Below are 13,357 nucleotides of genomic sequence, written 5' to 3'. Positions count from 1 at the left end.
GATGTCCTCATGGAAACTTCCAGTTATACTGTCTACTTTACAATTAGCCCCCAATTTAAACCTGAATTTTCTTGGTATTTTTACCCCACCCCCTTATTTTCTTTTCTATTGAAGTCACTTGTGTCTAGGTCTTCTTATCTTCACCTACACCATTTTACTTGTCTTCCTACTTTATTGACAGATGTATTTCCCTCAAAAGCCATCCTATATTTATTAGAGGGTTAAAGCTCCCAAAAGTTTTGCTTTGCATTTGTTACTCCTCGGTTTAGAAAGAGTCAAAAGCTAGTTTGGCTTCTCAGGACATTCTTAGACTGGGTCCAGATCTGACTTTTGTAGCCCATGAGGTTTGCATATCTGGGCCACACGCTCCTGCTGTATTCTACGTGTATTTTTTATTGCACTTTGCTCAGGAAGCTCTTAGCTTGGAACGTGTTCATTTCTACACTTACATAGAAGCAATCCTTTCCTCAAAACCCCCGCCAGGCTTACTTCCCACGTAAAGCTTTTCACAGACACCAGAACAAAAACGGCTCCCTCCCTCCTGAAGCCCTGTCCCGTGTGTTGTGTTCTGTAATGTGAGTGCTCCTCTGCTGTCCTCTGAGAGCACCTCTGCCATAGAATTTACTGTAGTCTTAGGTAATTGTTGTTTCAGGGTTACAGTTGTTGTTGACATTATGTTTTATATTTTGTTTTATATTTTTCATTAAACTACGAGTTCCTTGATGACTGCGTTACCAGTGCTTTTTCCTGTGCATCTTTAGTGCCGAGAAGGGGAACATAGTAATTATCTGACTGATGCTTGCTAGAAATGAATTAAGTAGAATCAACCACTTGTATACATTTATTTGTAATATTTTTATCTTTGTATGTAACCTTCATCTCATCAAATTTTCAATGTCTTCGACACTCCAGTTCTGTAATATAAACATTTGGAGGATAAATCTCATAGTCAATCCCTCTGGTATCCCTGTGCTTAGTACCAGGTCTTGAAAACATTACAAAAAAAGGAATGTTTGTCAATAGACTGGCTTCACAGAAAGGAGATATCTGAGTAATGGAGTGATTCGTTTCTATCTCTATTCAAAACACAAAACCAAATTGGGAAATCATATTTTTCCCTAAAACAAATTTTGAAAAAAGTAAGACTACCATAAAAATTTATTTTTCCATACAACTGTATGGCCTATGAATTTATAATGCACAATATTTCAAAAGTGCTTACTAGTACGTTTACTTCCTTCCTCACATGTGATAGAGTGCCCTCTTCCTCTCCCCACTGGTTATGAGAAATGCTTAAAAATAAGTCAAAAACTGTAGCCTCTGCCTGGCACTGAGCCATCCACCTAGTACCAGATTGTCCCTTCGGTTACATTTTTCTTTCTCAACAGTTTATATTTACACACTTTCTTTCCATTTAAATTATAGCTCCTCCACAGTTTGTGGTTAGGCCAAGAGATCAGATTGTTGCACAAGGTCGAACAGTGACATTTCCCTGTGAGACGAAAGGAAATCCACAGCCAGCTGTGTTTTGGCAGAAAGAAGGCAGCCAGGTGAGTGTGAGCATCGCTGCTTCTGTGAACCCCCTGTCTTTGGTGAGCCTCAAATTCGCTTTGTCTTTCTTGTTATCAATGTTGAATTGACTTTGTTTCTAAGAATGGAACCGATTCATTTTAAAATAAGTGGGAATTAGATGTTCCAGTGTTGGTTTTCTAAAATTCTGTATCTTATATAAAATAAATACAATTCCATGTAACGAACGATCTATAATTCTAACCAAAACCTGTCACTATTTAAACTTTCTGAACAGAAAAGTCATTTCGTTTTCTTGCTCTGAACTACCCTGGAATGGTGAGACAACATACAGCACTTAGAACATCCTGTCAATATACATTTCCGTTATTAAATTGCCAGGAAACAAATTTCAGTTACCTTTCCTAGGTAAATAGTGTAAATAACTTTTTCTTTATTATTAAGTTAAGCATGCTTCCATTTAAGTGTGGGAAAAAATATTTTGTTCCATCCATGTTTCTAGATTCCTTCACAGTAGGGATGGACAGACAATAATACATTACAAACTGGAAGCAACTAACACTTTGGTCTTTGCTGTGCGCTGCTTTATCCTCTCTGAGCAGCAGGTTTCTCAGATTCTCTGCTAAAATTCAATTGGATGCACAATTTTTCTCAGTTAAGACTTGGTCCAAACTGTGATGACCACTCAGCCTCGAGGGGCTGAGGTTATGTTTGGAATTTCCAGCTTCAACCAGATCAGAAATTGGGTTCTTTGTCTAAGAGCTTATCTGTACATTCCTTCTGGACCTAGAGATGTTTTTTCTAGATGTTCTGAGACCATCGCCACGGAGACATGTAGTTCTCAGGAAGAAGCCTGCAGTGTTCCTCAGCCCTACTGCTATTTGGCCAAGTCCTGGAAGAATTTCCTGAGGAACAATGGAAGCCACGATTATCAGGAAATCTAAACACTTTGATTTTAGATATGGATGGGGAATCGCCATGGCCTTTATTAAGAGAACCTGTTGCTCAGAACTCAGGCGGGATCGTGTGGGTAGCGAGGCATCAGGAATCCCCTCAGTGGTCTTTTTAATTCTGTGGGCTCCTGTATGTTCCCGCCACACCCCAAACTAGCACTTTTATAAACCTTGACCTGGATGGACAAATTGTCTCTCCTCCCTTCCTGAATGCACCTGATGCAGTCCCGCCCCTATGATCGGTGGGGTGTAAAAGTAGTGAGGGGAATGAGGGGAAGATAATATAAAGTGCTGACCACTGCCTTATCTAACATTGGAACTGTTTCAGGCCTTGTTTCCTACCTTTTTTAAAATCACTTTGTAATATAAAATTGATATCTACACATAGAGTTCCTCAGTTCTTCACTTAAAAATTGATTTTGGATAAAAGCATCACACACTCTAAACTCAGTGTTAAACAACATGACCTTAGCTATAACACACACACACACACACACACACACTCAGGAAAAGGAAAGAATTCTAAAGCCATTTTCCCTTTTGTGAATGTACAATCTTTGCAGCACTATTCATCTTTACTGAAATTTTCTTTACCTAAAATACGAGGATAATACATATTACTTCACATAAGTTATGGAGATGTCATAATTTAGTTAGTTTTATATAGAAAAATGCCTTACATATTATGAAGGTCAACAAGATATTATTTCTAACATCTGGTTAGAAATGGAAAAATGCAGAATGCACCCACTTCCCACTGAGTCCTGGCTACGTGCAAGTTCATGCTTCTGCTCAGGTGAAGGCTGCAGGGCCTGAGGTCTTCCTCCGCCTGGACACTGTTGTCCAAGACCAAGGAGGGGCTCAGCACTGCTCCGGTCCCCTCTGCTCCCAGACCCACACAGGCCTGGGAAGGCTGGGGCCGGGAGGGAAATAAATATCATTTATTTATAAACGATGCAGGTAACATGATGTAAAACAATTTGATTGTGGCAAATCTACACTGTAAATCCATGTATTGAGTCAAACACCATGGTAGCATGTTTTGTTATTATATAGATACAGCTTCAGTGATGGCGAACCTATGACACACGTGTCAGAAGTGACACGTGAACTCATTTTTTGGTTGATTTTTCTTTGTTAAATGGCATTTAAATATATAAAATAAATATCAAAAATATAAATCTTTGTCTTACTATGGTTGCAAATATCAAAAAATTTCTATATGTGACACAGCACCAGAGTTATGTTAGGGTTTTTCAAAATGCTGACACACTGAGCTCAAAAGGTTCGCCATCACTGAGCTATATCATGTGTGAATCCCATGCCCTAAAATAGCTCCAGGTTATAAGATATTGCATAAAATGTGCTTTGTTCCCATGGCCAAATAAACATGATATTTAATATGCTACATGGTGTTTTAATGGTGCTGAAAAAATAATGATTAAATAACTTCAGAGTGTTTCTTTTTCTGTTATTTGACAAATCATTATGTAATTCCATAGACTTAAATTTTCCAGTTAGATGATCTGATTTGATTATAATCTTAGGCCTGTTTTTTTTTTCCTTCTCTACCTGTCTTCCTCACATCAGAGAGGAAGAGAGAGAGAGAGAGAGAGAGAGAGAGAGAGAGAGAGAGAGAGAGAGGAGAAGTGCTGGAGCAGATTGTAAAATTTTAAATCATGAATTGGGGTATCAGAAAAAATAAATTGGTTTTACTATCTCCAGTATCCAATTTTTGCAGTGATCTATGACAATCCTTCAGAAGAGAGAGTTAAGAGCCTGGACTTAATGGTCCGTATTCCTCAATATGTGCTGATAATGCCAATTAGCACTAATAGGATGCCCGGGCACTTCAAAGCAAGAAGAGCTCTGTAAAATTCTGGGTTTTGCTTGTAATCCATTATCTTTTGCCTAAGTCATACAAGCAGGGAATAAGAGATGGTGGGTTAACCTCAATCATATGTCATTTTCCATGTCAACGAATCATTTAGAAGGTGGACTAATATTACATTGTAGAGGAAGAGATCCCAGAGAGAATTAAACCCATCTAATGTATTAGTGCTATGTAAATCAGTATTCTAATGGCTAATTGTAGGAAAGTGCACACTTTGAGTTATTGTATCATTTTCAAGTGGCTTTAAAATTTAGACCCTTCTCTTTCAGATGGTTTATTTCAGTAATATATCTGGATTCCACGGGAGATTTCGCTTGTTCGCAAATGATGTTTCATATGATAAAAATGTCTATCCTTGTATAGTAATACAAATTTTATAACAGGGCAATGGCATTTTGAAATTATGCTCCTGACATGCTAGCAAACATCACTTCTTTTAGAAAGGGTTTAACAACATGGTAATGTTTATGTAAAGTGGGCTTATGGTGTCACACTTGAATCTAATAAAGTGGACATCCATCATGTTGCAATAAAGAGAAGAGCTTCTAATTAAAGTAGGACATCATTCTCAGGATTAAAGTCATTTAGCGTAATTGAAAAGTGTTAATACCCTATTTTATCCTCTTCCATTGGTATTACTTCAAGGGTAAAAAACATTTTAAGGTGAAATGTGTCTTATGCCTTTAATTTAATGTTATTATCTTCTTATTTTAACGTATTGAAACTGTTTAATTACAAACCTGGAAAATTAATTACTATATTGAGAAACAGATTGCATAGGGTTATAATGTCTGTTTTGTAAATAAATACAACATAAAATTGATATGTTCTTATTTATAATCCATCTTGGAAATATATCTCAATATAATTTATTACACCCAAATGTTTTTCTTAATTGAGTAACAGTAAAGCAACATAGGTCATGGCAGTTAATATCCCTGCTCTGATATGAAAACATTTAAGATTGTGATTACTCTGCTTATATTTAATATGAGATAAATAGTAAACTAACTTTAAAAAAAGTATTATTATGAAATTTTTTAAAGATTGCACACATACTTCAGAAACAGTCTTTATCTTCTCTTTATGTTCTTTGATTTGCCTATTAATCTTGCTTAGCCTGCAACATTTGTTTATAGTTCACTTTGAGGCTCTTATGATACGTAGAAAACTCACAGCACAAGTAGATTGGGCTCTGTGTCAGTCTCAGTAACACATTTTTTGTAACATCGTTAGGAGAAATTTTTATAATATCAAATATTAAAAATGATCAGCAGAAAATATATTTTGCATTCTTTAGTAATGTGCAGCATATAAAATGTATGCATAGTTGATGTTTCATTCCATATCCTCACTGTCTTATGAGTTGAGTCAGATAAGCATTAGTATGCCCATTTTACAGATCAGCAAACCATGTTTCAAATATATGAAGTAATTACCAGAAAGTTAGGAAAAGATGAAATTGCTAAGATACTTATTTTTTGAAGATGATTGTGCCTTCAACTACAGCATGCTGGCTTTTTAGAGCATATTATTTTTCCATCATTTGCAAAAAGTTTCTCAGTGAAACTCACAATGTGCCATTAAATTATTTCAATACTATGTGTTTTTTTTTATTAAACCTATGTATTTTCTTTTCCAACCATATTCCCATAACTGCAATAGCTATTGTTAGTGTAATTTTCCTTCCAAGTGGGAAACAAATATTGATGAGATTGTGTTTGCTTTCACAGAACCTGCTTTTCCCAAACCAACCACAGCAGCCCAATAGTAGATGTTCTGTGTCACCAACTGGAGACCTCACGATTACCAACATTCAACGTTCAGATGCGGGTTACTATATTTGCCAGGCCCTAACTGTGGCAGGAAGCATTTTAGCAAAAGCTCAACTGGAAGTTACTGATGGTGGAGTATTATTAGATTTGTCTTATGGAAATAATGGTTTTTAAAAAATGGTTATTCTTTGATTTTTAGAAAGAGAGAGTAGGGACAGGGAGAGAGAGCGATCAATTTGTTGTTCCACTTATTTATGCATTTATTGCTTTATTTTTATATATACCCTGACTGGGAAATGAACCTGCAACCTTGGCATATTGGGATGATATTGTAACCTGACCAGGGCATACTTTTTAGTGCAAGATTCACATTAGCCTGTGAAATGTTCTGATTTTGTTAGTTAAATTATTTTAATAAATTCTTATCATTTTAGTTTGGATCTAGATAAAATAACATTTTTAATAGTTTATAATTCTCCTTGATTTAATACCATTTATTTTCCCAGAGAACTTCCAAGATAATCTATTTATTGTTAAAAACAGTGATGCATTATTTTAAAGAAATGATACCACAGTCAAATTGTATAGACATGTTCTCTGTTTATTTCAATTAGTCTTGTGAAGACATGCTTGCTTCTAATAGATAATAATATTATTTTACTAGAGGAGAAATATAGCATCTTTAGTATTCAGTGGAAATGGAGATGGGTTTTTAGTTAGCTAGTGACATCCTATGACTTTTTAATTATACATTCACTGTGTTAAATTAATTAAACACCTCAAAACTGCTGCTGGATGCTAAAATTATTATTTCTTTATTTGAACAGATGTACTAGGAATCTTAAGCGAAGCACCTATACTCATAGCAAAAGTTGGAAAAGACACAAGAGCTTTAACTGATTTTTCCCCCAACAGCTTGTCACAAATGACAAGGGAGTTTTAGATAGTTTTTTTAACCTATGAGCATGAATTTAAGCTCTGTTTTTTGATGCCTTACATTTTTTTCTGCTCTCCTATATTTGTGAATGTGTGGGTAGTTTTTTTGTTTGTTTGTTTTTCTTGACACTATGATTCTGAGACACAGAGCTTCTGTGTGTGACCTCTGATTCTCTTCTGGTGGAATGTGCTTTCATGCAATTCACATTGACATGTAGATTAAAAGGTCATTTAAAATTAATAGGAAGGCAATGCTTTTTAATGTTTGTGCTATTTCCTGATTCAGCACATTGGCAGGAATGAAAATAATGTAAATAGAACAGACAAACGTTGGCTGTGGGGTCCTGGATCATGAATGGTTGCACTTGCTGCTGCTGCTGCAGAGATTCGCTGCTACAAACGGAAAGAAGCCAGGTTCAGGAAGGACTGGTGCTGGGCTCTTCCTGTAGCTGGACATGACCTTTTACTCTTCATGCGTCCATATTTCCTTAAACTAAATATAACTGTTAAATTTGTTAACATTTTTAAGTTTTCTACTATGAACAAAAATGTCCAGGTACATATACTTGGAAAATCTGATATTCTGGCCAAAGCCAAGTTGTAGGCTACACTTTACAAAACATTTGAAACAACACTTAAGATCTCTATTGCAATCCTTTGAAGATCTTAGGTTATATTATTTTACAAAAGACAGACTCTAAAATATTATTAAATGAAGAAATTTTTATGGCAAAACATATTTGTAGAAAATAAAATTGAGGAATTAGAGAAGTTGGTTTATGGTATGAATGTGGTTCATGAAACAGGTGGATATTCAGAATTATGATTTATATAATGGAACAGAAAATTTTTGTTTTGAGAATTTATGTTAGTTGATGACATGATCACACAAAACGCAGTAGTTATTCTAACTGCGTTTCTAAGGTCAAAATTAAGACAGTGATAAACAGTTTTAAATCTGGTGAACAAAATGGCTCTGTACATTTTCCTACAACTGGCTTGAACATTAATTACTACATTGATTTTTACTTAAGTAAGAAATCTCAAAATCAAGATCCTTTTTCAAAAACATTGAATGAAGGTTATAGAGTTATTGATTTTTAGAGTAAAGAAACCTAACTTCAAGGCTTGCACATACGTATTATTATTATTGTAAACAACTGTCTCCAAATTTTAACTTGCCACATTGGTTGATGACTTCAGCTTTAGTGTTTTGAATGTTTTAATTTGGTTAGCAATTTAAAAATATGTGATCTATTATTTTTATTTTCAACATTTTTTGTGTGCATGATTCAGGGCCATTTAGAGCCAATTGAAATTCCAATGAAGAATGAAAGCATATGCCATGTTCTGAGAAACAAGCAAAACATCTATAGCAATACTTCTGTTATGTTTTTACACTTAGACTTCTTTCTCAGAAATATTTTTAGCTTAAGTGTTCAAATAAGATGAGATTGCTAATGGTGATGAAAGGAACTTTTAAATGATAATTTTACAGATTATAGATTGAGATAAGATGCTTCAATATACATGGGTTTTAAAATATCCCATTAAAATACCTCATTGATTCATTCCTACTGTTCTTCATTTCTTCTTCTACATCTTGTCTTTGAGAAAATTAAAATATTGTAATGAGAATTCTATGAATAGAGTCAATAGAATCTAAAAGGACTGATGGGAAGACATGTACTTATATCTTATATTGACAAAAATGTTACATCACAATCTTATATGATTTATTTATTGGAGATTTATAATGTATAGTCAGAGAAAACCATGGAGTTGTTCACAGATCACTGCAAACCCTAAGTGTTCATTTAACCATTGTCCTTAATGTGATGGAAACCTGTGATCATCTTTCACCCATAACACAATTGAACTGAAAATTCCTTCTGGCCAGGAGAGTTTTAATTACTTTTTGATCAAATTCATTTAAAATAGGATGAGTAAAATATTTGGGAAGTAATAAATAAATAAATAAATAAATAAATTAGATGCATTTTGGCTATATTTAATGATTTCAAGAAAATGAAAATAAAACTAGGTTATAAGAAGTTCCCTGAATTCTATGTAGATATTTAATTTGAAACAGTTATTTAAAACTCACTAAATACAGTGGGGCCTTGACTTATGAGTGTTCCGACTAACGAATTTTTTGAGATACCAGCTGTCTCTAGTCTAGGCCGATTTTTTGCATTGAGTTGACAGAGTAATTTGAGTTAACGAGCTCCTTAATGAGCTCAGTCTCGGAACGGATTAAACTCGTAAGTCAAGGCTCCACTGTAGTATCTACTCTGCTACTACAGAACTATTTTTCTTGCTGAATTTAAAAATTATGTTTTGTGAATTGCCTTTCCTGTTTTGGTCCACGAAGTAAATAAATTCGATGGAACTTCCTATTTGAATATCTAATTGTCCAATTATCGCCAGAGGTGGCATAATTGATATGATATTGTACGCTCACATTCTCGATGATTATTTTATTTACTTTTAAAGTAAATAATTTGATTAAGGAAAGCAGTAAAATAATAGGTTTAATTTGTTTTGTAAAGAATACGTGAGCAGTATTTTATTGTTTTTCTTGAGTTTTTATAAGATTTTCTACAGACACGCACACATACATACATGCCTGCACACAGATTTTAATGTATATTTTGATGTAGTAGGTTTAGGTTGGTTGAAAATCTACTACATCTTTCCAGACAAGGGACCAATATAATAATTTGCATCTTTAATTTAAATTGATTGGTTTTTTCATGATAGGCTCTATAAGGCCTGCTTACTGTATTGCTTTTTTCCCAGGACTGTAAAGAATAGAAAAAACGATGATGCATATAGATTGAGAAATAATCAGATACTGGCATCTATAGAAACTGATAGACAAAATGATTAGAAGATTGATAAGCAATAAGATTATTTTATTATGAACATTGTAATATAACATGATCTTGAGAAAAACTCTCTTCACAATTGCTTAGTGGAAATAGAATCCACTATAATTTTATATATAAACTAAATAATAGTTCTTATAGTTCAAGGGTCAACAGTGTACGTGTGTATTTTGAAGAAATGGCTAAAATTATATAAGATCAGCCTGGAGAATCTTCTGGTATCAGAAAGAAAGGAAGTACTCAGCAAAACAAAAACAAAAACCCACACATTGTTGGGGGTTGGAGGTAGATGTCAAAGGAGCACAGGAGCCAAATGAATGAGCACCCAAGGCCAATGCAGAAATTTGAGCAGCAAAACATATAAAGTGGTATTGCGGAATAAGTCAACATATAAAATAAATATGCATGAGTACATATTGATAAAAGTATGGTTAAATAAATTAGTAAGTGGAGAAGAGACAAATCTTCTGTGCACAATATTTCCAAATATTTTTGTAAATAGTCTGCCCTCAAGGAAGTGGAGCATAACTCCCTACTCTTTACGTGTGGACTACTCAGAGGCATTCCTCCCTGAGGGTACAGCTATGAAAAGGGGTAAATTTAACTTTATGGTGGAGAAACCTAACACCCCTCAGCCAAGTGATCACAGTGAACATCAACAGTGGTATGTCTTTTTTATAAATTTACAAAATACGTCCCCCTCACCCATCTGTCCCATACCCAAGCGCTTCTCTGCCTCTGGCAACTATCATCCTCTGTATCTATGATCTTTTTTGTGTGTTTGCTTGCTTGTTTGTTCTAAATTCAGGTACAATTTAAAAATTGATATTTATTTTTTCAATTTTAAAACATTAATTTATTATATATATTTTTAAAATATTTAAAAATACACACAACACACACACACACACACACACGCACAATTGACCCTTGAACAATGTGTAGGTTAGGGGTACTGACCTTCTTTGCAGTTGAAGATCCATGTCTAACTTTTGACTCCCCAAAATTTTAACTAATAACCTACTGTTGACCGACAGCCTTACCAATAAAATAGTTGATTAACATATGTTTTCTATGCTGTATTATATATTGTATCCTTACAATGAAGTAATCTAGAAAAAAAACACTATTATTAAGAAAATAATATATGTGCATGAAATAAAAAACATATCTTGGATAATTAACCAAAATCTTTGTTTAAGTTTATAGAACTTTCTCTTAATTCTAAGAATGTTTCCTTTAACCTGGACATGTAAGCTTGCCTCCATTTGACTCCATATTTTCATTACCCATTTAAATAATACTATATATTCTGATATATTCCCTAAAACGTTACAAAATACTTCTAAAGACACTGAAGATAAAATTTAATTAAAAACACACCGAAATAAAAGTTGAAATTCTGGAAAATTTATCCAACAAATACAGGAATAGATAGATATGTAAAGACTATTGAAAACCCAATGTTTGTCATACCATAAATAAAGTCTAATTAGATTGCTTATCTTTGCTTAATTGTAAGGACCAATTAAGTTATATCATCCAAATTATGTTACTATAATTTAAAGACTCAATAACAATTTTGGATATAATTTATTCATAATCAAATATTTTGACATCAACAGAAATATTATAGTCTATATACATAAAGCATGTAACTAGTGATAGCAAGAGTGAAATTATGTATTATGCATATATTTATAATAAAATAAAAGTGAAAATTGATTCTACTCATGTATCCTCCACTGTCTTTCTTAAATATGCATCTGAGAGATAAAACAGACATTTTATGATGGCTGTAATAAGCCATCCATATTTTCATTTTAATATGATTAAGCCTTTCAATAACAGTAAGCCTTTCTAAAATGTTAGAATTTTATGCCATTAGCATCTTAATTTTTGGTAATTCAAAGTTATAAATAATAATATGGCCTCAGTATAGTGTGTATAGATGATAAATATTTGATAGATACAGAATAAGTTATAAGTAATATTGATTTGGGGGTTTTAACCTTACTTTCTATATCAAGACTACTGAACTTTATAGCAGTTAAAATGGTCTGAAAATTCCTTTGTCCTTTAGTTTTAACAGATAGACCTCCACCCATAATTCTACAAGGCCCAGCCAACCAAACACTAGCAGTAGATGGCACAGCATTACTGAAATGCAAAGCAACTGGTGATCCTCTTCCTGTAATTAGCTGGTTAAAGGAGGGATTCACATTTCTGGGTAGAGATCCAAGAGCAACTATACAAGACAAAGGAACATTGCAGATTAAAAACTTACGGGTAAGTAATGGTCAACTTGTATGTATCTTTAGCTCAACTTATGTACTGACCTAGAGAAAACTGTATGTGAACTTAAAACCTCATATCCCTGCACATTGCTCTACATTTTATTATGGTCCATGTTAGTTCTTATTGTACAAATGATGAATTCCAATTAGAGGGAATATCACTGTCCTTATGTTACTCATAATTTTTAAACAGACTGAGAAAGTTTTTACTCCTTCATCCAAACCCATCCTATATAATAAAGAGCTAATATACAAATAGTCATCACACCCTCACGCAATCATGCCTTAATGGCTCAGACACTCAACATTAGGGAGAGAGGAATGGTGACCAACCAGGAGCAAATGAGCTTGTGAGAGAGGAATGGGAAGCAGCCAGGATGTGGCTCGGGAGAGGAACAAGCTGCCTGCCCAAGGTCCCCTGCAGCTGCAGCCGATTCGGGCAAAGCCAGCCCAGGTATTGGGTGCCTGCAGCCAGCCAGAGGGAGGGAAGACCAGGTCCTGAGTGCAGAGGTGGTTAGGGGTGATCAGGCCAGCAGGGTAGCAGTTAGAGGAGATCAGGCAGGCAGAGGTAGTTAGGGCAATCAGACAGGCAGGCAAAGAGGGTAGGGGCAATCAGCAAGGCAGGCAGGCAAGCGGTCAGGAGCCAGAGGTCCAGGATTGCTAGAGACAGTAGGACATCCCCCAAGAAGTCCCACATTGGAGAGGGTGCAGGCTGGGCTGAGGGACCCTTTCCTGTGCACGAATTTCGTGCACCAGGCGTCTATATAATAAAAGCCTAAATGACCGTTATGGCAGAACAACCAGTCGCTATGATGCACACTGACCACCAGGGAGAGATGCTCAACATAGGAGCTGCCCTCTGGTGGTCAGTGAGCTCCCACAGGGGTAGCACTGCTCAGCCAGAAGCTGGGCTCAAGGCTGGTGAGTGCAGCAGCAGTGGCAGGAGCCTCTCCCGCCTCCACGGCAGCTCCCCTGTGGGGAGCAGGGATAAGCTGGCAGGAGGACATCCCCCAAGGGCTCCCAGGCTGCCAGAAGGATGTCTGAATGCCAGCTTAGGCTCGATCCCATGGGGACTGGGCCT

The 13,357-nt window shown here is 35.3% G+C and overlaps 1 protein-coding gene across 8 annotated transcripts in view; it reads left to right on the top strand.

Moving 5' to 3' along the window:
* Window positions 1-13,357, top strand: part of ROBO2 (roundabout guidance receptor 2) — a 709,767-nt gene that overhangs the window by 585,595 nt on the left and 110,815 nt on the right. For all 8 annotated transcript variants that reach the window (XM_006773936.2, XM_015570594.1, XM_015570599.1 and 5 more), the window contains 3 exons: window positions 1,426-1,550; window positions 6,111-6,282; window positions 12,063-12,268. In XM_006773936.2, coding sequence (XP_006773999.1) covers window positions 1,426-1,550; window positions 6,111-6,282; window positions 12,063-12,268 — 503 coding nt within the window. The remainder of the gene's footprint in view (window positions 1-1,425; window positions 1,551-6,110; window positions 6,283-12,062; window positions 12,269-13,357) is intronic.

The sequence above is a fragment of the Myotis davidii genome, unplaced genomic scaffold, assembly GCF_000327345.1.
Source record: "Myotis davidii unplaced genomic scaffold, ASM32734v1 scaffold24, whole genome shotgun sequence".
Lineage (NCBI taxonomy): Eukaryota > Metazoa > Chordata > Mammalia > Chiroptera > Vespertilionidae > Myotis > Myotis davidii.
This window is presented reverse-complemented; position numbering and strand designations above follow the sequence as displayed.